This window comes from Hemitrygon akajei, chromosome 12 (assembly GCF_048418815.1).
Source record: "Hemitrygon akajei chromosome 12, sHemAka1.3, whole genome shotgun sequence".
Lineage (NCBI taxonomy): Eukaryota > Metazoa > Chordata > Chondrichthyes > Myliobatiformes > Dasyatidae > Hemitrygon > Hemitrygon akajei.
Genome location: NC_133135.1, coordinates 107,805,943 through 107,832,582, shown reverse-complemented (window position 1 = coordinate 107,832,582; position 26,640 = coordinate 107,805,943). Strand labels below are relative to the sequence as shown.

Sequence of the window (26,640 nt, the reverse complement as noted above, 5' to 3'; positions counted from 1 at the left end):
GTTGCCATGGGAACATCTGATGTTTTTCTGTGTGACCAAATAGGGAAGTAGCATTTTAAGTGTTAAGTGTGTTTAAAGACTATTCAATAAAAAAAATTATGATGGTAAATTCAATATATAGACAATAAAAACATTTTGATTACAATGTGAGATTTTAATAATAACACAGTGGTTTGAACATATCCTGTGGTTCCTGAATAACTCACACAAGATATAAAATGTTTTTAATATAATGTAGATTCACCAAATCAGGGCCTCATCAGATTAAAGATTTGGTTTTTTTAATGCCACATTTACATCGAAGCAGAGTGAAATATGTCGTTTGCCTCAATGACCATAGCAATCAGTGGATGAGCTAACACCCACACCTCACGAAGCCTAACCTGTATGTCTTTGGTTTGTGGGAGGAAACCAGAGCACCTGGAGGAAAGCCATGTGACGACAGGGAGAATGTCCAAACTCCCTGCAGACAGCGGTGGGAAATGAAGCAGGTCACTGGTGCAGTAATAGCATTATGCTGTTGTGCTACACATTAATGTTCCTGAGGATGTCAACCTCTGTTTACTGACCAGAGCCATTTCAACACTCAGTCTGGGATTGCTGACTCTGGGACACTGTTGTGTGTGCTGCTTCACTGGCTCTGTCGCCGAGTGAACTGATGATTGTTTAAGCTGGACATCAGTTGATGTCAGGACACTGATACGATAATCAACAATCTTGTAAAGAAAGCTTTTGGCATATTGGCCTTCATAAATCAATGTATTGGGTACAAGAGATGGGATGTTATGTTGAAGCTGTACAAGATGTTGGTGAGGCCTAATTTGGAGTAATGTGTGCACTTTTAGTCACCTACCTACAGGTAAGATGTAACCAAATTTGAAAGAGTACAGAGAAGATTTACAAGGATTTTACCAGGTCTGGAGGACCTGAGATGCAAGAAAAGATTGAACAGGTTAGGACTGTATTCCTTAGAGTGTAAAAGATTAAGAGGAGATTTGAGAGAGATATACAAAATTATGAGGAGCATACAATGGCTTTTTCCACTGAGGTTGGGTAGGACTACAACCAGAGGTCAGTGGGTTAAAGGTGAAAAGTGAAAAGCTGAAGGAGAATGAGGGGAAACTTCTTCAATCAGAGGGCCAAGAGAGGCTGGAATGAGTTGTCAGCACAAGTGCTGCATGTGAGCTGGATTTCAACGTTTGGATATGTCCATGGATGGTAGGGATATGGAGGAGTATGGTTTTGGTGCAGATTGATGGGAGTAGGCAGTTTAAATGGTTTTGGCATAGACTAAATAGGTTGAAAGTCCTGTTTCTGTGCTGCACTTCTATATAAATCTAATCTCCATTATTGTTTCATCCTCCTGATGGTAACCTGAGACAAGCTGACACTCTCTAGGCTCTCCCATTTTCAACTTCCTGCACGGTCTGAATAGAACTGCGATGTCTGATCAGTGTATCTCTGATTCAGCAGACAAGTTTGCACCTGTAACAATTCTACTACTGGCGAATGATCTGGGCATACACTGCATCACTTCATACAGATGAGCCGTCTTGTGCCGGGGGGCATCCCTATTCTTGTGCAGAACAGGTATCTACTGACATGTCACAGTCCCTTTGCTCCTGGAGGACCACAATTTGCTCATGGGAGCATCCCTGTCCACCAAGAGAAGCAATTACGTTTCTGCTCAATACTTCCTCACAACATCTAGCTACTGCTGTGTGACCAAGGTCAGAGATCTAGTCTGATCAACAGAGACAGGAGGACAGTTGTCTCCACAGTAGCTGTTACCATACAAGAAAGTGCACACAATGTCCAGAGTGAAAGGGGTGAGCAGGACTCCACAGACTCTCCATAGGGTGCAGGAAGATACACTCTTCCACCCTCCTTGCTATCTCCTGAATTCTATCAACTAGCCTGAGATCTCACCAACTCAGTATACATTGCTAATCAGTTTCTGCAAGAAAATATCTTAAGTGGCCCTCAGCTGAAGCTCTATTGTAACGTTTGTGTGTGACACACACCGCAAGCCCATCAATGTGGAAAGGTCTTGACAGAGTGAATGTCATGAGGTTGTTTCCTATGGTGGGGAAGTTTAAGACCAGAGGGTACAGCCCCAGAATAGAAGGACATCCTTTTAGAATGGAAATAAGGTGGAATTTCTTCAAAAAGACAGTGGTGAATCTGTGAAATTCCTGGAGGCCAAGTCATTAGGTATATTTAAGGCAGAGATGGATAGATTGTTGATTTGTCAGGGCCTGAGGGATATGGGGAGGAGATAGGAGCTGAGAAGGGAATGCATCAGCCATGTTGAAATGGTGGAGCTGACTTAACAGGCCAAATGGCTTAATTCTACTCCTATATCTTATGGTCTATTTCACCACCATGTGCACCCAGGTTCCCAAACTTAGTGGCCTATCCTCTCTCCACTTCTGCACATATTCTCTGGCTTCAAATACCCAGACATTCAGCTGAGCTCCAAACCAAATGGTCTTCTAAAGATGGGGGTCAAACCTCTTCAGTATTAGAGCTGCACTCACTGGGTGTGTGACAAAGAATCCCACTCTTCTCTGAAGTAATGACAACTTGACTTCCAGCTACAGAAGATGCAGAGGCATCAGAGGAATTGAACGAAAGGGTTAACAATGTGAATTATGCTTCCACTAGTAACATAGTAGTAACCTGTGGACTCCAGCTCTGGATTTGGGGGGAGGGGTGGTGGGGGTTTGCTCACGAAGGATTCCCCAGGAGTGGGTATTGCTGCAAAGCAGCAGGGGTTTGAGGTCAAGTGTTTTTCTTCTCCCAGATGAGTTGCCAACCACAGCTGATGAGCCCCATCCACTCAAAATGTTTGTATATTTTTGTTGTGCATATTTACAAGTAATAATCACTGTTAAACAGGCACTAATTCTGGATAATAATAAACATGAGAGATTGTGTAGATGCTTGAAATCCAAAGGAATACATAGTACATGCTGGAGGAGCTCAACATGTCACATAGCAGTTATGGAAATGAATAAACAGCCATCATTTCAGACTGTGGCTCTCCTTCGGCTCTGGAAAGGAAGAGGGAAGACACCAGAATAAGTAGGTGGAGGGGAAGGAGGAGAGCTAGAAAGTGATAGGTGAAGCCAGGTGGGTAGAAAAGATAAAGGGCCTGGAGCAGAAGGAATCTGATAGGAGAGGAGAGTGGACCATGGGAGAAAGGGAAGGTTGGAGGCTACCCAGATGGAAAATAAGCCGTTTCTCCACCCTAAGAGTTGTCTCACCTTGACATGAAGTGGCTGTGGACTGACATGTTGGACTACAGTAAGAATGAGTAAATGGGAAATGATCAAATTTGGAGATGTTAAAGATATACAGTACAAGTAATTAAATAAGTTTTTAACATCACCTGCTAAAATTCAAGAGACTCCAGGTGATTTAGCGAGGAACTGCATAGAATTTGTACACACGGGGTACAGACAGAAATGCACTTGAATCTGGTGAGGTGTCGATGTCCTTTCGATCGATGGCAGCCTTGAAGTCAAAGTTCTGCAGGAGAGTGGTCAAAAAAAGGAAGAGTTCCATGCGAGCCAAGGATTCTCCTAGGCACATTCTTTTCCCTGCAAAAGTACAGAGACGTTCTTGAAGAAAAAATCTGTAAAGGTTGTTTACAGCAATCTGCACTTAATTACTTAAAATATACTTCAATAAAAATGGAGACTATTTTCCTGTTCCTTTGGTTCATTTTGATTAGAGATAGATAATAAATATACCCGTGACATAATTAGCTGATGAATACAGTTTTAAAAATTCTGAGTTAGACCATAAGATATAAGAGCAGAATTGGGCTATTTGGTCCATCAAGTATTTACTGCCATTTCATCATTTTCCCACTTATCCCCAATCAGAAACAGGTTTATTATCACCTGCATGTGACGTGAAATTTGTTAACTTAGCAGCAGCAGTTCAATGCAATACAGAATCTAGCAGAGAGAGAGAGATAATAAATAAATAAGGAAGTAAATCAATTACATATATTGAATAGATGTAAGAAAACAGGCAAAAACAGAAATACGGTATATTTTTTTAAAAGTGTGTGCTTGTGTCCAAAGATTCAATGTCCATTTACAAATTGGTTGGCAGAGTGGAAGAAGCTGTTCCTGAATCGCTGAGTGTGTGCCTTCAGGCTTCTGTACCTCCTACCTGATGGTAACAGTGAGAAAAGGGCATGCACTGGGTGCTGTAGGTCCTTAATAATGAACGCTGCCTTTCTGAGACACTGCTCCCTAAAGATATCCTGGGTACTTTGTAGGCTAGTACCTAAGATGGAGCCGACAAGATTTACAACCTTCTGCAGCTTTTTTCGGTCCTGTGCAGTATCCCCTCCATACCAGATAGTGAATCAGCCTGTCAAAATGCTCTCTACAGTACAAATATAGAAGTTTTGAGTGTATTTGTTGACGCGCCAAAATTTTTCAAACTCCTAATAAAGTATAGATGCTGTCTTGCCTTCTTTATAACTACATTGATATTTTGGGGCCAGGTTAGATCCTCAGAGATATTGACACCAGGGAACTTGAAACTGCTCATTCTCTCCACTTCTGACCCCTCTATGAGGATTGGTATGTGTTCCTTCGTCTTACCCTTCCTGAAGTCCACAATCAGCTCTTTCATCTTACTGACGTTGAGTGCCAGGTTGTTGCTGCAGCACCACTCCACTAGTTGGCGTATCTCGCTCCTGTACTCCCTCTCGTCACCACCTGAGATTCTACCAACAATGGTTGTATCATCAGCAAATTTGTGGATGGTACGTGAGGTACGCCTAGCCACACAGCCATGTGTATACAGAGAGTACAGCAGTGGTATAAGCACACACCCCTGAGGTACACCAGTGTTGATCGTCAGCGAAGAGGATATGTTATTAGTAATCCACACAGACTGTGGTCTTCGGTTAGGAAGTTGAGGATCCAATTACAGAGGGAGGTACAAAGGCCCAGGTTCTGCAGCTTCTCAATCAGGACTGTGGGAACGATTGTATTAAATGAGAACAGCATCCTGATGTAGGCGTTTGTGCTGTCCAGGTGGTCTGAAGCCGTGTGGAGAGCCATTGAGATTGTGTCTGCAGTTGACCTATTGTGGCAATAGGCGAATTGCAATGGGTTCAGGTCCTTGCTGAAGCAGGAGCTCAGTCTATTGATAACCAACCTCTCAAAGCATTTCATCACTGTCGATGAGAGTGCTAACGGGTGACAGTCATTAAGGCAGCCCACATTATTCTTCTTAGACACTGGTATAATTGTTGCCTTTTTGAAGCAAGTGGGGACTTCTGCCCATAGCAGTGAGAGGTTCAAACTGTCCTTGAATACACCCGCTAGTTGATTGGGACAGCGTTTCAGAGCCTCACCAGGTACTCCATCGGGACCTTCCACTTTGTGAGGGTTCGCTCTCTTTAAAGACAGCCTCATATCGGCCTCTGAGATGGAGATCACAGGGTAATCAGGTGCAGCAGGGATCTTCACAGCTGTAGTTGTGTTCTCCCTTTCAAAGCATGCATAGAAGACACTGAGCTCATCTGGCAGTGAAGCATCGCTGCCATTTATGCTATTGGGTTTCACTTTTTAGGAAGTAATGTCTTGCAGACCCTGCCAGGATTGCCGTGCATCCGAAGTTGCCTCCAACCTTGTTTGAAATTGTCTCTTTGCCCCTGAAATAGCCCTCTGCAAATCATACCTGGTTTTCTAGTACAGGTCTGGGTTGCCAGACTTGAATGCCACAGATCTATCCTTCAACAGACGATGCATCTCTTCGTTCATCCATGGCTTTTGGTTTGGGAATCTACAGCAAGTCTTTGTGGGCACACACTCATCCACACAGGTTTTAATGAAGTTGGTAACAACTGCAGCATACTCATCCAGGATCGAAGATGAATCCCTGAATACAGTCCAGTCCACCAATTCAAAGCAGTGGTGTAGGCACTTCTGTGCTTCCCTTGTTCGTACCTTTTTGGTCCTCACTGCTGGTGTTACAGTCTTCAGTCTCTGCCTATACTCAGGGAGTAGAAGTACAGCCAGGTGATCAGACTTTCTGAAGTGAGGGTGTGGAATAGCACGGTAGGCATTCTTGATGGTGGTGTAGCAATGGTCCAGTGTGTTGTTTCCTCTGGTATTGCAAATGATCTCTTGATGGTAGTTGCTTAGTGATTTTTTTCAGACTGGCCTGGTTAAAATCTCCCAAAACGATGGTGTTTTGTGCATGTTGATCCCATTACTCAGATCATCTAAAGCCTGCTTGACATTGGCCTGAGGTGGAATGTAAACTGCTATGAAAATGACCCCAGAGAACTCCCCTGGTAGGTGAAAAGGACAACACTTTACTGCTAGATATTCCAGTATTCTAGGTCTGGTGAGCAACATTGGGACAGCACTGATATACTTGTGCACCAAGAAGAGTTGATCATGAAGCATACTCCTCCACCTCTGCTTTTGAGAGCCAGTATGGATCTATCCTGATGGTGTATAGTAAACCCATCAATCTGAATCGCTGCATCCTGTATGGAAGGGGTTACTCAAGATTTTCAGAAACAAAGGACACACGCAGTTCTAATGTCCCTCTGATTCAGCACACTGGCTCTGAAATCATCGATTTTATTCACCAGAGACTGCATGTCCACCAACAAGATAGTTGGTATAAGGAGTTCAAAACCCTGTTTCCTTAAATGCATTTGTAACCCTGATCTACACCAGCACTTCCTCTGTGGGCACTTCCAACCACAATCGGTACTGTTTCCATTGGTTTTAAGCAGCGATAGTTCTTTTAAGCACATTAAGACATCTTTGTTGACTGTACTGACTTTGGAAGCAGTTGTGCTTTTTAGCTGTATCAGTCTGAAACGAATATTTAATCATATCCATTGAGAGTACTGCTGCTACTTGAGTCACATCTAGGTCTGCTTCCTGTATCCCTTCATGCCCTGACTAGTCAAGAATCTATTCTGTCATCCTGCCATTAGAATACTTCTTCCTCTTTGGGATGCACATATCCTACACCTTCTGAATTGCTTCCAGAAATTCCAGCCACTGCAGCTCTGCTGTCATCCCTGCCAGTGTTCTTTACAAGTCAATTTTGGCCACCTCTCTCTCATGCCTCTGTAATTCCTTTTCCTCCACTGTAATACAGGTACATCGGACTTAAGCATCTCCTCAAATGGCAGGGTGAATTTGATCATATTATAGACAATAGACAAATCATTGACGTAAATTGTAAACAGCTGTGGTCCCAATACCGAGCCCTGTGGCACCCCACTAGTCACCACCTGCCATTCCGAGAAACAGCCATTCACCGCTACCCTTTGCTTTCTATCTGCCAACCAGTTTTCTATCCATGTCAATGTCTTCCCCCTGATGCCCTGAGCTTTGATTTTACCCACCAATCTCCTATGTGGGACCTTATCAAATGCCTTCTGAAAATCGAGGTACACTACATCCACTGGATCTCCCCCGTCTAACTTCCTGGTTACATCCTCGAAAAACTCCAACAGATTAGTTGGTAAATCCATGCTGGCTCGGCCCAATCCTATCACTGCTATCTAGATATGCCACTATTTCATCCTTAATAATGGACTCTAGCATCTTCCCCACCACTGATGTCAGGCTGACAGATCGATAGTTCTCTGTTTTCTCCCTCCCTCCTTCCTTAAAAAGTGGGATAACATTAGCCATTCTCCAACCCTCAGGAACTGATCCTGAATCTAAGGAACATTGGAAAATGATTACCAATGCATCCGCAATTTCCAGGGCCACCTCCTTTAGTACCCTAGGATGCAGACCATCTGGACCTGGGGATTTGTCAGCCTTCAGTCCCATCAGTCTTCTCATCACCGTTTCCTTTCTAATGTCAATCTGTTTCATTTCCTCTGTTACCCTATGTCCTTGGCCCATCCATACATCTGGGAGATTGCTTGTGTCTTCCTTAGTGAAAGCAGATCTAAAGTACTCATTAAATTCTTATGCCATTTCTCTGTTTCCCATAACAATTTCACCCAATTCATTCTTCAAGGGCCCAACATTGTTCTTAACTATCTTCTTTCTCTTCACATACCTAAAAAAGCTTTTGCTATCTTCCTTTATATTCCTGGCTAGCTTGCGTTCGTACCTCATTTTTTCTCCCCGTATTGTCTTTTTAGTTAAGTTCTGTTGTTCCTTAAAAACTTCCCAATCATCTGTCCTCCCACTCACCTTAGCTCTGTCATACTTCCTTTTTTTTAATGCTATGCAATCTCTGACTTCCTTTGTCAACCACTGTGGCCCCTTTCCCCCCCTTTGAATCCTTCCTTCTCTGGGGGATGAACTGATTTTGCACCTTGTGCATTATTCCCAAGAATACATGACATTGCTGTTCCACTGTCTTTTCTGCTAGGCTATCCGTCCAATTATGATCACAGACTCCTATGGGTTCCTTTACCTTAAGCTCTCTATGACTTATTTTCTATTATTCTTTACAAACTCAATGTAAAACTTTGATATTCTAATCACTCTTCCCAATTGACTTTTTATTGATGTAAGAGATGCAAGTTGCTCAAATTTGGACTAAGAAATAAACACTGGAGGAATTCCTTTGGCATTTTGTTTCTTCAGAATAAGAATTAGGTTTAATGTCATTGGTTTATGTTGTGAAATTTGTTTTCTTTGTGGCAGCAGTACAATGCAATAAATAATAATAGAGAAATAAGTATTCATTATAAAAATTGTTAAGTAGTAAAAAATAATAAATTTGAAAACTGTAGTGTTCTTGGGAGAAATCAGCTGGTCAAGGTGAAGAAGCTATTCTTGAATCAATGAAGGTGTACCTTCAGGCTTCTGTACCTCCTTCCTAATGGTAGCAATAAAAAGAAGGAATGACCAGGGTGGTGGGGACCTTAATGATGGACACCACCTTTCTGAGGCATTGCTCCTTGAAGATATCCTGGATAATATGGAAGCTAGTGAGCATGATGAAGCTGACTGAGTTTACAACTCTCAGCAGCTTACATCGATCCTGATCCTGTACAGTAGCAACCTCCCATACCAGATGGTGATGCAGCCAGTTAGAATGCTCTCCACAGTAGAAACTGTAGAAATTTGAGAATATTTTTGGTACCAGAAGAAACTTCCTTAAACTCCTAATGAAATATAGCCTTCTTATGAGCTGCATCGATATGTTGTGCCCAGGTTAAGCCTATTTTTTAAATACATACATAGCTTATTTTTGATTGCCCTGGAACTAAGTAGCTTACTAGCTGTGTCAGTATTACATTGAAGCCACACCAAGATTACTTTTGTCACACTAAAAAGGACATTTACCTTACCCCAATTACAGGAATATTTACAATTACCAATTAACCTACCTGGTATAACTTTGGACAATGAGAGGAAACCAGAGCACCAGGGGAAAACTCGTGCATTCCACTGGGAGGATGTCAGACAGACAGACTTTATTGATCCCGAGGGAAATTGGGTTTCATTACAGCCACACCAACCAAGAATAGTGAAGAAATATAGCAATATAAAACCATAAATGATTAAATAATAAGTTAATCATGCCAAGTGGAAATAAGTCCAGGACCAGCCTATTGGCACAGGGTGTCTGACACTCCGAGGGAGGAGTTGTAAAGTTTGATGGCCACAGGTAGGAATGACTTCCTATGACGCTCAGTGTTACATCTCGGTGGAATGAGTCTCTAGTTGAATGTACTCCTGTGCCTAACCAGTATATTATGGAGTGGATGGGAGTCATTGTCCAAGATGGCATGCAACTTGGACAGCATCCTCTTTTCAGACACCACCGTCAGAGAGTCCAGTTCCGCCTCCACAACATCACTGGCCTTACGAATAAGTTTGTTGATTCTGTTGGTGTCTGCTACCCTCAGCCTGCTGTCCCAGCAAACATCAAACATGATAAAACATGATAGCACATGATAGCACTGGCCACCACAGCCTCGTAGTACATCCTCAGCATCGTCCAGCAGATGTTAAAGGACCTCAGTCTCCTCAGGAAATAGAGATGGCTCTGACCCTTCTTGTAGACAGCCTCAGTGTTCTTTGACCAGTCCAGTTTATTGTCCATTCGTATCCCTAGGTATTTGTAATCCTCCACCATGTCCACACTGACCCCTTGGATGAAAACAGGAGTCACTGGTGCCTCAGCCCTCCTCAGATCCACCACCAGCTCCTTAAGTCTTTTTCTCATTAAGCTGCAGATGATTCTGCTCACACCATGTGACAAAGTTTCCCACTGTCGCCCTGTACTCAGCCTCATCTCCCTAGCGGATGCATCCAACTATGGCAGAGTCATCAGAAAACTTCTAAAGATAGCAAGACTCTGTGTTGTAGCTGAAGTCCGAGGTGTAGATGGTGAAGAGAAAGGGAGACAGTACAGTCCGCTATGGAGCCCCAGTGCTGCTGACCACTCTGTCTGACACACAGTGTTGCAAGCGCACGTACTGTGGTCTGCCAGTCAGGTAATCAATAATCCATGACAAATGTACAGAGACTCCTTACAAAATGGCACCAGAACGGAACTCTGAACCTTAGAACACCCAGTCTGTAATGGTGTTGTGCAAAATGCTACGCTACTGTGGCGCCCAAATTCAGCAACCAGTTCATTTTTTAATCAATTCATTGGTGGTATAATTGAACTAACTCTTAAAATTCCACCTTACTGAATTACTAAAATTTAAATTCTGCTGCTCTCATGGTTGGATCCAAACTCAAATTCCGAATCAATAACCTAGATGACCAGCTACTAGCAGCAATCAATAAACAATATATTCTGCCCTTGTGTTCTAGTTCTATAATCATAGACCCCCACCACCCTCTTTTCTTGCTGCTGCCATCAGGAAGAAGATACAAGAGCCTCAGGGCTCATACCATAAGATTCAGGAACAGTTATTACCCCTCAACCATTAGGCTCTTGAACCAAAGGGTATAACTTCACTTGCCCCGTCATTGAAATGTTCCCACAACCAATGGACTGACTTTCAATGGCCGTTCATCTCAAGCTCTCAATATTTATTACTTAATTATTTATTATTATTAAATTTAATTATTTTTGTATTTGCAAAGCTTGTTGTTTTCTGCATTCTAGTTGAACATCCATGTTAGGTAGTCTTTCATTGATTCTGTATAGTTATTATTCTATAGATTTATAGCCTGTGCCTCTCAGGGTTATAGATGGTGATATATATACATTTTAATGATAAGATTTACTTTGAACTTGAATTCATCATGAAATACACCTTTGAGAAACTACAAACATATTTATGTGATGTTTCTTAAATTGGAAAGCTCAGCAATCTTAATGTGCTGGGTGTATTCTAGAGATATGAAATATAGAAAATGTTAATTTCAACAGCATCCAGTCTTTAGATCTGAATGTGAATTGTAGATTGAATTTGAAATGCAGCTCTGAACAATGGTTTTCTAGGAGCTGTAGACTGGGGTTGATTTTAATCCAGAAAGCACCCCGTTGACTTGAGATGCTTTTATATGCATGAATGCAACTGAGGGACATTGAAGATTAATATTAAATCTATGGTGTCAAGAGTGTTGGTTTGAAGATTTAGGTGTTTAAAAATTATTTATTTATTGATTGATTCATTCATTGAGATACCACACAGAATAGGCCCTGTTGGGACTTCAAGCCACTCTGCCCAGCATCCCCCAATTTAATCGCAGCCGAATCATGGGACCATTTACAATGTCCAATTAACTGACTAAACAGTACGTCTTTGGACTGTGGGACGAAACCAGACCAACTGGAGGGAACTCATGCCATCATGGGGAGAATATACAAACTCCTTACAGACAGCAGTGGGAACTAAATCCGAGCCACTGGTACTGGAAATTATTGTGCTAACCTCTACACTGCCATTCCATCCTAATTGAAGCATTGTCAACCCAAAGTATTGAAGTAAACAATATCATTGTAACCACTGAAACTGTATTGTGTTACCATTCATCTTCAGGGTATCAAACTGCAATGTACTTTGAAGAGTAAAGACTTCTATATCCACCAACTTCAGTGTCTCTCCAGTACTTCATTCACAGTCACAACACTGGGTAATCCTCGCTGTGTGATTTTCGTGTGTGCTGAAGTGAACAATCTACTCCTGCTTCAGTATAAAGGAATCTCCTCATGCACACTTCGATGTTTGGTTCTGTCTGACTCCAGTTGGGGTAATGTGCCCAGAGTCAACACCTCAGTTTAGGAAGGTCTACAGAAAGCAGCAAGTCTGTTTTATTGGGCGGAGAGCAGCAGCAGCCCGTTACGCCATTGGTGTTTAGGATCACAGTGAAGGTCGTCCACCTCTGATGGTGTTCGGGGCTTCCTTCATTGTGTTAGTGCCTGAGTGTTCACTGCTGTCATGCAAGTCCCTGGTGAAGACTCAGGAATACCAATGCACTCAGATGTAAAAGGATTCTTCATTGCTATTTCCATTTTAGACCAAAACACCTGAAGACCTAGGAGCAGAATTAGGCTAATTGGCCCAACAAGTCTGCTCCGCCATTCATTTGTCCAGTTAGTCTGGCCTCTACCCTTTGACCTGTTTGGCATGGGTGACCCTACCAAGAACCAAAGGATAAAGCCCATACTCCTTCCAATATAGATCTTTGGTTCATTGAGGCATGCAAGCCTCCAAATGCTACAAAGTTGTAGTTCTCTTGCAGGTGGGCAGAGAGAAAAGTCAATAAAATAAATAAGTGTGTATGTATACCTGTTGAGAATGCCATGAAGTTTTCATTCTTTTTGAAACATCCATTTTCATCAAGGAAATGGCTTGCATTAAATGATTCTGGTGACTCCCAGAGGCTGTTGCCTTTCAGAACAGACGAAAGAACAGGGATCACATGCATGCCCTAAACACAGAAGCAAGTTCAGACATGGTTATGATCAAAAATTATGTCAGTTGTACAAAACAGAAAGTATCTCAACACATTAAAAGAATAACTGATAATGTTATACATCCAGGAACGATGTACCGCAGTGGCTGATGTGTTATTGATCCTCAGAGCACAGAATGTAATACATTTGTGGTCTGAATCCTGATCTTGTTGGATCAGTCATAATGGTATTATTGTTATAATATTAATACAGTATTTTATTATTATTATTATTGCTTTAAAATATTTTTTCTCAGTTCAAGCTGGTAACGCATGGCACACAGGCATAGACAAGCACATATTTCTCCATTGCTAAGAGCTTTTGGACTATTCAAGTGGTGTTTAGTATTGTGGCTTTCTGGAAATTAAAATGAATATTGCTGTGTAGGTCTAATTGTTTAATGCTATTGTGTAGTGACTGGGATGATACCAGCTGTAGATATTACTATTGGGACAATGTGTACTCTGTTCATGTTCCATTGTCTTCAATTTCCTCTTTTAATTCTGTGTTTTTCTGTATGTTATGTGTGTTAAGAATGGCTAAATCCATGAAGTAAGTTGTGTGTGTTTATCCTGTATTATTATATTATTATTTATAGAGCACATTTCATACAGGTGATGTAGCTCAGAGTGCTTTACAATGAGTTAAAGTGGAGACCATAATATATTGGAGCAGAATTAGGCGATTTGGCCCATTGAGTCTGCTCTGCCATTTCATCATGGCTGATCCATTTTCCCTCTTAGCCCAAATATCCGGCTTCCTTCCCATTATCCCTTCATGCCCTGACCAATCAAGAACCTATCTACCTCTGCCTTAAATATACCCAATGACTTGGCCTCCACAGCTGCCTGTACCAACTAATTCCACAGATTTATGACTCTGGCTGAAGAAAGTCCTTCTCATCTCCATTGAAAATAGACATCCTCTATTCTGACTGAGGCTGTGTCCTCTGGTCCTAGACTCCCCCACGATAGGGAACATCCTCTCTACATCCACTCTGTCAGTGCCTTTCAACATGCAAATAAAATTAAATATAAAAATAAAAGACAAAACGATGTTAGTTAAAAGCAAGGTTAAATAAATAGGTTTTGAGCTGGCATTTAAAAATGTCAACTGAGTCTACATCACTATAGTTTCAAGTATTGAATTCCACAATTTAGGACTGTAGTTAAAAAAAAACAGGCTTGCCAATTGTCTTTTGGGAGAGATTCGTTTAACTTTAAGAGGCCGGCAGAAGAAGACCTGAGAGCATGGCATCAGAATACAAGGTCATCACTTTAGAACAGAGATGAAGAAGAAATAAGAGGGGAATTCATTGAAACCTATTGAATATTGAAAGACTTAGATCATGGGTTCCCACCTTGGGTCTACGGACCCCTTGGTTAATGGTGGAAGTCCATGGCATTAAAACCGTTGGGAACCCCTAGCCTAGATAGAGTGGACATGGAGAGGATTAGGGCTAGAGGGCACAGTCTCAGAATACAAGGATGTCCCTTTAGAACAGAGATGAGGAGGAATTTCCTTCACCAGAGGGTGGGGAATCTGTGTAATTCATCGCCACAGGTGGCTGTGGAGGCCAAGTCATTGGGTATATTTAAAGTGGAGGTCAACAGGTTGTTGATTAATCAAGGTGTCAACGATTACAGGGGGAAGGCAGAAGAATATAGCTGAGAGGAATAATAAATGGCCTGACTCTGCTCCAATTTCTTGTGCTCTTTTAGTGCATTATATACTAAAACTTTAAAGCCCTACAATTTACTATGTACCCCGATCTACTGGTGATTATTCCACCTCCTGGAGTGTATGGGATGTCCAGGGAGGGGTAGCAGCTCCAGTGATGGAATTTTCCATGTCCATTCCGGGGTAGCTCATTCACCTTTGGCCCCCACTCTGCTCTCTGCTTTGTCTTCAAGTAACTGCCCTCATGTGACAGCAGCCACACCCCGGTACACCACTTTAACAAGCTGGCTAAAGCTGGCAAGGGTAGCCAGCCACCTTATATCCCAGTGAGAGAGACAGACCTGTCTTAGTATGTGAAGTCAGCTCCAGTGGACTGGGCAGATCAGATCTACAGTGAGATCCAACACCCAGGAAGGTGATACTGTGCTGAAGAACGAAGACATGATGAGCCACAGAAGATGTCATGGTCATCCACTGCAACCAAGGAAGACCCCAGTTTGTGCTGTTCATTCATATCACTGGAGCCGGACTTTTGAGGTTGATAGAGAGGAACTGCCCCAGTGTAACAGCTTGTCCACTTTACAAACTCTCCCACTCAGGTCTCCTGTCATCATCGGACAGGATGGAGGACCACCATTCCTCCTCAGCAACAAGCAATTTAAGAACACTGTACTTTCTGAAGTACAGAATAGCTGACATGTGAGTATTTAACTTTGGTTTGATGTTATTCCAAATAATACAAATAAAACATTCATTATATTGATCTTGACTCTGACCTTGGGTATCAAATATCCTCGGAAGTTCACATCACTTGTTGCCATGTGTGGAAGGCTCATGGGAGCGATGTCGATGTATCGCTGGACCTCGTGGATCACCGCGTCAGTGTACGGCATCTTCACTCGATCCTCAGTTGCAGGTCTTCGATTAGAACCAATCACATCATCAATCTCATTATGAATCTTCTCTGGGAGAGGAAGATAAGATTTTGTTTCACGCATTTCATTTACCAACATTTCCCAACTCGTCATATTAGTCAATATCGTCTGAATTTACTCTCAGTGGTCACTTTATTAGGTACACCTGCTCATTAGTGAAAATTTAGGATTACGAGAGAGACAATTTGAGACTCTGCAAATGTCTGTAAGGGGTTTGTATGTGCTCCGCAAGTCCATGTGTCTCACGCTGTATCTTCACAGGCAAGCGCAGGATCACACAGACAACCGGAAGGGTTAAGTAAAACTAGGAATTTTATTAATAAACAAATCAGTTGAACTTACAAGGTTTTGGATAACTCGTGATAACTCGGCCAGAACTCCACTAGGCAGGGATCAAGACAACAGAGGCTCAAGAGGATAGCAGTACCCCTTTAAATACATTCCAGTGCACAAATGAATCTGTGCCCAGCTGATAAAACACCAGACTAATTACTGGGTTAACCAGTAACTATTCTAATAAGAGACAAAAATCCAAGATACCTAACTGGACACCTGCAAAGTCTTGAAGGATTAATTGGAAGTATCCAAGGACAATTGCAACTTAACTGTAAATTGGGGAAGATCTAACAATAACACATAAAAACCCTGAAGTGCATTAGTACAGATAATCATAATTAATAAAACACAGAGAATACAAGAAAAAACTCAGAACCCTCAAAAAATGTCTACCAATGACCAATGGTTGTGACAGTGTGGGTTTCCTCTGGGTGCTCTGGTTTCTCCCACATCCCAAAGTCATACGGGGTAGAAGAATAATTGGTCACATGGGCGTAACAGTAGTGTGGATTAGTTGTACCAGAATGGCCTGTTACCCTGTTGTATCTCTAAATAAACTATGTATGCTCAGTAGCCCCCCAGCCCATACAGGATGGTGATGCAGTCAGTCAGAATGCTTTCCATAGTACATTGTAGAAATTTGTGAGTGCCTTTGGTGACATACCAAATCTGCTCATGAAATATAGCCACTGTCTTGTCTTCTTTATATCTGCATCATATTAGGTCCTCAGAGTTATTGAAGGAAGTTGAAATTGCTCACTCCTTTCACTTCCAACAGCTCTGAAAATAGATTTGTGTACCCTTGTCTTACCCTTTATGAAGTCCACAGTCAGCTGTTTGGTCTTACTGATGTTCAGTACACCACCACTCGATTAGCTGGTATTATCTCTCTCCATTGCACCCTCTCATCACCATCTGAGATTCTGCCAACAATGGTTATATATCATCAGCAAAATTTATAGATGGTGTTTGAGCTGTCTCTAGCTACATAGTCATGGGTGTAGAGAGAGTAGAGCAGTGGGCTAAGCCCCTATCACTGTGGTGCGGCAGTGTTAATTGTCAGTGAGGTGGAGATGTTATTTCCGATCCACACAGGTTGTGGTGTTTTGGTTGCAGTTGAAGGTACGGAGGCCTAGATTCTGTAGCTGTTCACTCAGGTAGCTTTATCTCAGTGGGGAGAACATGGGGATGGATGGAGGGGGAGAGCTAAGGGTGGGGGCGTGGGGGGAGCGCAGGGAGGGAGGGGAGAGAGAGAGTGTGGGGATGGATGGAAAGAGAGAGCACGGGGATGGAGGGAAAGAAACAGAGAGTGTGCGGGGATGGAGGGAAAGAGAGAGAGCACGCAGGGATGGAGAGAGACAGAGTGTGGGAATGGAGGGAAAGAGAAATTATGGGGACTGAGAGGGGGAGAGAGAGAGTGGGGATGGAGAGAGAGGGAGGGTAAGGAGGGAGAATGTGGGGTGGGAGGGAGGTGAAGAGAGTGGGGCGGGAGAGAGTATGGGGAAGGAAAGAGGGAGAGTGGGGAGTGAGGGAGGGAAAGAGTGCAGAGAAGGAGTGAGTGTAGCGAGGGGGCAGGGAGAGTGCAGGGAAGGAGGGAGTCTGGGGAAGGACAGTGGGAGGGAGTGGTGGGGAGGAGGGGAGGGAGTAGTGGGGAGGGAGGGAGAGGGTGGTGGGGAGGGAACAAGGGAGAGTGGGGGGGAGGAGTGTGGGAGGGAGGGAAGGGGAAGAAGGAAGGGATGGAGAGGGGGAAGGAGGAATGGGGAGAGAGGAGGGAGTGGGAGAGATGAGAGAGATGGGGTAGAGAGGGGGAAGGTGACGGAGGAGGGGAGAGGGACAAATCATGCAAACAATAAAAGTAAGCAAATAACATTCAGAGCTGAAGGTTTACAAAAGACACGAAGCCAGAGATCACTGCAGCTGGAGTACACCAGAATCAGAGTCAGGTTTTTTATCACCCGCATCTGTTGTGAAATTTTGTTAACTTAGCAGCAGCAGTACAATCCAATACATGATTGTATAGAAAGAAATCTACAAATCTCTGGTGAGACCACACTTAAGAGTATTGTGATCAATTCTGGTGACCTCATTGTAGGAAGGATGTGGAAGCTATGGAGAGGGTGCAGAGGAGATTTACCAGGATATTGCCTGGTTTGGAGAACAAGTCGTATGAAGCAAGGTTAGCAGAGCTGGGACTTTTCTCTTTGGAGCATAGAAGAATGAGAGGGGACTTGATAAAGGTCTACAAGATTATGAGAGGCATAGATAGGGTGGATAGTCAGTACCCATTTCCCAGGGCACCAATAGCAAACACCAGAGGGCATATGTACAAAATTAAGGGAGGGAAGTTTAGGGGAGACATCAGGGGTAAGTGTTTTACACAGAGGGTTGTGAGTGCCTGGAATGACTTGCCAGGGATGGTGGTGGAGGCTAAAACATTAGGGGTATTTAAGAGCCTCTTGGACAGGCACACGGATGAAAGAAAATTGGAGGGTTATGGGGTAGTGTGGGTTTAATACTTTTTTTTAAAGGATTATATGGGTCGGCACAACATGGGGGCTGAAGAGCCTGTACTGTGCTGTAGTGTTCTATGGTTCTAAATATAAATAAGGAAATCAATTGCACAGCCTCAGTTCATCGCGGAGCTGAGTAAAAGTTCTTAAATTTGTCTGAGGTCTAAGTATTGTTAGAGGTATTTATTATTTTGGTCCTGAGATTCCTAATGAATAACAGAAACATTCTGGGAAACTGGGAGTTGAGTATTTGATCACTTGTCACTGAAAGGAACCTCATGGTTTTGTCCTAATTGTGATCTTTCTTGTAAAAATTCTGTCTCATTTATGTTTCTTCTTCAGCATTCAGCTTATATGATGTGTGCCTGTGATACTGCTGCAGGTACGGTTTTCATTGCACCCTTGCATACACAGGCAGCATGGTATGAAGCTGTTAGCACCGTCGCGTCTTACAACACCAGTGAACACTGATCAGAGTTTGATTCCCACCGCTGTTAGTAAGGAGTTTGTACATTCTTCCCTGTGACCCCCTAGGCTTCCACCAAATCCTCTGATTCCCTCCTACATTCCAAAGACATATGGTACAGATTAGTAAGGGTTCGTAAATTGTGGGCATGTTGGCACCAGAAAGCCCTAAGAAATCATCAAATATAGGAGCAGAATTAAGCGATTTGGCCATTTCATTATGGCTGATCCATTTTCACTCTCAGCCCCAGTCTCCTCAATATTCCTTTAATTCCTGACCAATCAAGAATATATCAAATTCTGCCCAATGACTTCACCTCCACAGCCACCTATGGCAACAAATTCCACAGATTCACCACTCACAGGCTAAAAAAATTCTTCCTCATCTCAACAATTCAGGAACAGCTTCTTCCCCATGAACACTACCTCACTACTTTTTAATTTCAGTTATTTTGCACTACTTACTTTAACTTAACTATTTCATAGACATATATATAACTTTGACGGGTAAATGGAGCTCGTCAACCTGGGAAGGCAGTCCGTCTGAGAGAGGGAAAACTCTGATTTCAAACCTCCGCTGCCTTGCGGCCATACCCACTCATGGGAAAGGCTTCGGGAGTAAACCCTGAGGACAAATCCGGAGCTGGAGTCCCTAAGGCAGTCTGATGTTGTCTTCAACCTCGTTCTGGCAACTCCTGCGATGACACGGGTGCCAAGCTGTATCAGCCCTTGCCCTTCCCTTGAACAACATCGGTGGCATGCAGAGGGGAGACTTGCTGCATGGGCAATAGCCAGTTTTCCATACAACCTTGCCCAGGCCTGCGCCCTGGAGAAGACTTTCCAGGCACAGATCCATGGTCTAGCGAGACTAACGGATGCCATACATATAACTTAAAGTAACTCAGTTTTGTTTTTATATTTATTTATCATGTATTTCATAGTACTGCTGCCATAAAGTTAACAAATTCCACAACATATTCCAGTGATACTAAATCTGATTCTAATTCTAAAAGGATGTCCCTCTATTCTGAGCCTGTGGCCTCTGGTTTTAGACTCTCCCACCATAGGAAAACTCCTCTCTACAGCCACTCTATCGAGGCCTTTCCACATTCAACAGGTTTCAATGAGGTCCATATTAGAAGTGTGGTGACACTTGCAGACTGCCCCTAGCATAATTCCCACTGATTTGTTTTGACGAACGTGATGCATTTCTCTGCATGTTTTGATGGCTCATGAGTGCCTGAGATCCCAAGAGCGATTGCGTCTGGATTTTACCTCCTAGTAGGGTCACTCATGGCAGAAAGATCAAGGGGGAGGTTCCAGACAAAGAGTGATCCAACCAAGACCTCAACAGTGGAGCTGGTGGAAGATGATGACACATCATATTGGCTGTGAATGCGGAGCAGGGCTTCAGCAGTGAAGGGTCCTGAGTCATCTTGTATTCCATGCCACTGGACATTGACCCCGATCTGACAAGGACTGAGTTGTGGCTGCTCATGCATCATTCTCTCCATGTTAAACAAATTCACCCACAGGCATTATCCATTAAGGAAATAACTCCGCGAGAGAACATCATATTCGTCTTGAGTGATTACTATACTTACATTTTTAGATTTACTCATACATATAACAAAAAACTGGAAAATATTTTGGGGGTGGGAACCGAACTGAAGAGACAGAGGAAGGGGCTGTTGGCTCACAAATATAGAAAACTTGGAGACAGCATGAGCGGGAGGTTAGGCAGGTGATAGAGAAGGGATACGCTCAGACCAATGGTTTGAGATGAGTCTATTTTAATGCAAGAAACATTATGAACAAAATAGATGAGCTTAGAGCGTGGATCAGTACTTAGAGATTTGATGTTGAGGACGTTACAGAGACTTGGATGGGTCAGGGGTAGGAATGGTTAGAGTGTCAGGCTTTAGGTGTTTCAGAAAGGACAGGGCGGGAGGCAGAAGAGGTGGGGGCTTGGTACTGCTGATCAGAGATAGTATCATGGCTGCAGAAAAGGAAGAAGTCATGGAGGGATTGTCTACTGAGTCTCTGTGGGTAGAAGTTAGAAACAGGAAGGGGTCAATAACTCTACTGGGTGTTTTTATAGATGACCCGATCATAACAGGGACATCAAGGAGCAGATAGGGAGACAAATTCTGGAAAGGTGTAATAATAAGAGTTGTCATGGTAGGAAATTTTAATTTCCCAAATATTGATTGTTAACTTCCTAGAGCAAGGGGTTTAGATGGGGTGGAGTTTGTTAGGTATGCTCAGGAAGGTTTCCTGACACACTATGTAGATAGGCCTACAAGAAGAGAGGCTGTACTTGATCTGGTATTGGGAAATTAATCTGGTCAGGTGTCAGGTCTCTCAGTGGGAGAGCATTTTGGAGATAGTGATCACAATTCTATCTCCTTTACCACAGCATTGGAGAGGGATAGGAACAGACAAGTTAGGAAAGTGTTTAATTTGGAGTAAGGGGAAATACATTCTCAGAAATGTGGCAAATATTCAGGGGATATTTGCGTGGAGTTCTGCATAGGTACGTTCCAATAAGACAGAAAAATGGTAGGGTACAGGAACAATGGTGTACAAAGGCTGTTGAAAATCTAGTCAAGAAGAAAAGAAAAGCTTACAAGAGGTTCAAAAAACTAGGTAATGATAGTGATCCAGAAGATTATAAGGCTAGCAGGAAAGAGTTTAAGAATGAGATTAGGAGAGCCATAAGGGGCCGTGAGATGGCCTTGGCAAGCTGGATTTTAAAAAACCCCAAGGCATTCTACAAGTATGTGAGCAGCAAGAGGATAAGATGTGAGAGAATAGGACCAATCAAGTGTGACAGTGGAAAAGTGTGTATGGAACGGGAGGAGATAGCTGAGGTACTTAATGAATACTTTGCTTCGGTATTCACTACAGAAAAGGATCTTGGAGATTGTAAGGATGACTTACAGCAGATTGAAGATTTTGAGCATATAGACATTAAGAAAGAGGATGTGCTGGAGCTTTTCGAAAGCATCAAGTTGGATAAGTCTCCAGGACTGGACGAGATGTACCCCAGGTTACTGTGGGAGGCATGGGAAGGGATTGCTGAGACTTTGGAAATGATCTTTGCATCATCAATGGGGACAAGGGAGATTCTGGAGGATTGGACGGTTGCAGATGTTGTTCCTTTATTCAGGAAAGGGAGTAGAGATAGCCCAGGAAATTATAGACAACTGAGTCTTACTTCAGTAGTTGGTAAGCTGATGGAGAAGATCCTGAGAGGCAGGATTTATGAACATTTGAAGAGGCGCAGTATGATTAGGAACAGTCAGTATGGCTTTGTCAAAGGCAGGTCATGCCTTAGGAGCCTGATTGAATTTTTTGAGGATGTGACTAAACACACTGATGAAGGTAGAGCAGTAGATGTAGTGTATGTGGATTTCAGCAGGGCATTTTATCAGGTACCCCATGTAAGGCTTATTGAGAAAGTAAGGAGGCATGGGATCCAGGGGACCTTGCTTGGTGGATCCAGAATTGGCTTGCTCACAGAAGACAAAGAGTGGTTGTTAGTAGGACATATTCTGCATGGAAGTTGGTGACCAGTGGTGTGCCTCAGGGATCTGTTCTGGGACCTCTACTGTTTGTGATTTTTATAAATGACCTGGATGAGGAAGTGGAGGAATGGGTTAGTAAATTTGCTGATGACACAAAGATTGGGGGTGTTGTGAATAATGTGGAGGGTTGTCAGAGTTTACAGCGGGACATTTGTAGGATGTAAAACTGGGCTGAGAAGTGGCAGATGGAGTTCATCCAGATAAGTGTGAGGTGGTTCATTTTAGTAGGTCAAATATGATGGCAGAATATAGTATTAATGGTAAGACTCTTGGCAGTGTGGAGGATCAGAGGGACCTTGGGGTCCGAGTCCATAGGACACTCAAAGTGGCTGCTCAGCTTGACTCTGTGGTTAAGATGGCATACAGTGCATTGGCCTTCATCAATCGTGGGATTGAGTTTAAGAGCCGAGAGATAATGTTACAGCTATATAAGACCCTGGTCAGACCCCCCACTTGGAGTTCTGGTCACCTCACTACATGAAGAATGTGGAAACTATAGAAACGGATCTATAGAGGTCAATATTAAACTATCAAAATCAGAGGGGAAGAGCATAGTGTGGAGAAGGATAAATCAACAGTGGCAGCAGCATTGGGATAGAGCCATAAAAGGAAGACATTTACATTCAATTCAGAACAGAGTAGATATGGGAAGGAGTAGGGGAGTAAAGTGGAAGGAGCAAGTAATTATAAGTAGACTGAGAATTGGGCACAGCAACCTTAATGGTACTCTGGCCATCATAAATAAACATCCGACAGGTTTTTGCAATCTATGTCAGGAGACTGAAACAGTAGAGCATATCCTTATTTCATGCAGAAAATTTGCACAGGAAAGACAACAATTACACAAAATAGGACTGATAGAGAACAGTGTTACAGATTTATAGGAATGTGGGGAGAGTGATCAGGAGAGGAAATAGTTGTTTAGTTTTTTTAAGGACGACGGGACTGGAAAAATGACTTTAGGTAGTCAAGTAAATGGACAATGAGGGACAGTAAATCCTGAAGATGGCAGTAATGCAACAGTGTGGATGCCAACTGCCGTAAAAACTCAAGGAAGAAGAAGAAGAAGGAAACTATAGAAAGGGTGCAGAAGAGATTTACAAGGATGTTGCCTGGATTGGGGAGCATGCCTTACCAGAACAGGTTTAAGGAACTTGGCCTTTTCTCCTTGGAGTGACAGAGGATGAGAGGTGACCTGATAGGGGTGCATAAGATGATGAGAGCATTGATCGTGTAGATAGTCAGAGGCTTTTTCCCAGGGCTGGAAAAGGTATCATGAGAGGGCAGAATTTTAAGGTGCTTGGAAGTAGGTACAGAGGAGATGTCATGGGTAAGTTTTTGTTTTAAACGCGGAGAGTGGTGAGTGCTTGGAATGAGTTGCTGGCGATGGTGGTGGAGGTGGGTATGAGAGGGTCTTTTAAGAGACTAGGTAATTTTGTAAAGTAAGTACATGTTTGTCAGAGCATGTTTGTGGGTTGAAGGGCCTGTATTGTGCTGTAGTTTTTCTGTGTTTTTTTCTATGTTCTATGTTTTTTTTCTAATGGAACACTGTCATATAAAAGCAGCATCCATCATCAGAGACCACCACCCAGGTCATGCTCTCTTCTCACTACTCCCATCAGGTAGAAGCTACAAGAGCCTCAGGACTTGCACCACCAGGTTCAGGCACAGTTACTACCCCTCAACCATCAGGTTCTTGAACAAAAGGGCATAACTGCTCACACTTGCCCATTCATTGAGATTTTCCCACAACCAATGATCCTGTTTTAAGGTCTCTTTATCTGATCATCTCATGTTCTCATTATTTATTTATAACTGCTTTTCCACAGTTTGTTACCTTCTGCACTCTGGTTGATCTTTCATTGATCCTGTTATAGGTCCTATTCAATCAATTTGCTGAGATGCACGCAAAAAAATGAATCTCAGGGCTTCGTTTAAAATCTATTCAATATACGTAGACTGTAGTTGATTTACTTGTTTATTATTATTATTTTGATTTATTAATTTTTTTCTCTGCTAGATTCTGTATTGCATTGAGCTGCTGCTGCTAAGTTAACAAATTTCATGTCACATGCTGGTGATAATAAACCTGATTCTAATTGTGATTCTGTATATGGTGATAATAAAATCTACTTTGAACTTTGATTTTGTCATTGTTGTGTAATTGATACACACCTCGCAATTTCTACAGATGTACCATGGAGACCATTCTAACTGGCTGTATTGCCATCTGGTACGGGGTGTGGGCACTGCAAACTCAGTCAGCTTCATCATGGGCACTAGCCTCCGTAGTATCTAAGATATCTTCAAACATCAGTGCCTTAGAAAGGTGGCATCCATCATTAAGGACCCCTATGACCCAGGACATGCCCTTTTCTCATTGCTACCATCAGAGAGGAGGTACAGGAGCCTAAAGGCACACACTCAATGATTCAGGAACAGCTTCTTCCCCTCTGCCATCTGATTTCCAAATGGACACTGAACTCATGAACACGACCTCACTACTTTTTTGCACTACTTATTTAATTTATCTATTTAATATGTAATTCACAGTTTTTTCTATTATTATGTATTGCATTGTACTGCTACTGCAAAGTTAACAGATTTCACAACATATGCTGGTGATATTAAACCTGAATCTGATTTTGAATTGAATGCAAACTCTTTTATGATCAGCTGAAGATTTCAATGGACTGAAGGTCTAGGCTATAGTTTGTTTGGTTGTATTTTTACTGATATTCTATATGAGCTTGTTGTCTTTTATATGTGAGGACAGGGTCTCAAGCTGCAGTTTCACCTGGGGACGGGGGTGGTTGCTTTGGGACCAGTGCACTCCTCCAGGGGCGGTGTGGTGCGGTGTCCAGGCTGGAGTCGGCTCCCCCCACCGTGTTTGCTCACAGGAGATGGGCTCCATTGAAATCAACTGGAGATTGATGGAGTGAGTTTTTGATTCTTTTATTGTGTGATTATGATACCATTTGTGCTTGCTATCTTGTGAGTGCTTTGTGCTGTGTGTGACCATTGGTACTGTGTTTTGTACTTTGACCCTGGAGTAATGCTGTTTCATTTGGCTGTATTCATGAGTATTCATGTATGGTTGGGTGTTAATTAAACTTGAATTGATTTTAATTGAATTAAAGCTTACCTTGAATTTCCGGATACTTTGCCAGGATTTGAAGAGCCCAGCGCAGTGTTGTACTGCTTGTTTCGGTTCCAGCCAGAAATAAGTTCTGCGTTGTCACCAGCAAGTTTTTATGAAAAAATTCGGAGTTAAGGTCATCTTTGTCCTGACCCAAAACAATCAAAAATCCACGTTTTAAACAGAAGGGATTATGCAGATGCTGGAAATTGTGAACAACACACACACACACACACTCTATGGGGGTTAATGAGCAGTTGACATCGTTTCAACCTGAGATCCTTCATCAAGGCTGAAAAGGAAGAGGGGGGAAGGGAGGGGAAGGAGTACATTTTAACAGCCTTCAGACAATTTTCAACTTTAATTCAGTTCATGTCTTCCTGGCACTTATATTTTTTTAATTTATTAATTTATCCATGTCAAAGGACTGTTGAGACAAAATGCCAGATTCTTTTTCTAAAGGCACTGAGAACTCAAGGCATTTTCATTCCTTAGTTTAGATTTCTAACAATTGTATAGTTTTCATTGAAAAAGATAACCTTTGTTTGGGTGGCACAGTAGTGTAATGCTTTAGAGACAAGTGACCCAGGTTCAATTCCAGCCACTGCCTGGAAGAAGTTTGGATGTTTTCCCTGTGACCGTGTTGGAAACACTGGTTGCTAAGGTTTCTTCCTTCATCCTAAAGATTAGGGGGTTCATTGGTCATTGTAAATTGTCCCCTGATTGGGCTAGGATTAAATTTGTTGGATTGTTGAGTGGTGCCTACTCTTTTCAATCAATCAATAAATAAATTAATAAAGATGACCTCTCTGCAAAATTAACAGAGCCAAACAAAGAGGGATATGGAATTAATGCAGGTAAATGGGATTAGTATAGACAGGCACGATGGTCAACATAGATGTAGTGGGCTGAGGGGTCTGTTCCTGTGTTTTTCAACTCTGATCTAATTTACCAATTAAGAAAAATCAGATGCCATGGTAACGTAGTGGTTACTGTGATGTTATTACAGCTTAGGACGTTCCAAAGTTCGGAGTTCAATTCCAGTGCTGCCTGCGAGGAGTTTGTACGTTCTCCCCATGACC

At 42.6% G+C, this 26,640-nt stretch overlaps 1 protein-coding gene across 2 annotated transcripts in view; it reads right to left on the bottom strand.

The window, feature by feature from the left end:
* LOC140737361 (cytochrome P450 2C19-like) overlaps positions 1-26,640 on the bottom strand; it is a 69,057-nt gene that overhangs the window by 23,079 nt on the left and 19,338 nt on the right. The window contains exons 6-9 of one of the 2 annotated variants that reach the window (XM_073063819.1): positions 25,565-25,706; positions 15,360-15,547; positions 12,737-12,878; positions 3,395-3,605 (exon numbers count right to left, since the gene is read on the bottom strand). In XM_073063819.1, the coding sequence (XP_072919920.1) occupies positions 3,424-3,605; positions 12,737-12,878; positions 15,360-15,547; positions 25,565-25,706 (654 nt within the window). In that variant the 3' untranslated portion in view covers positions 3,395-3,423. Of the gene's footprint in view, positions 1-133; positions 3,606-12,736; positions 12,879-15,359; positions 15,548-25,564; positions 25,707-26,640 lie in introns of those variants that run through there. The other variant, XM_073063818.1, reaches the window with a different exon arrangement.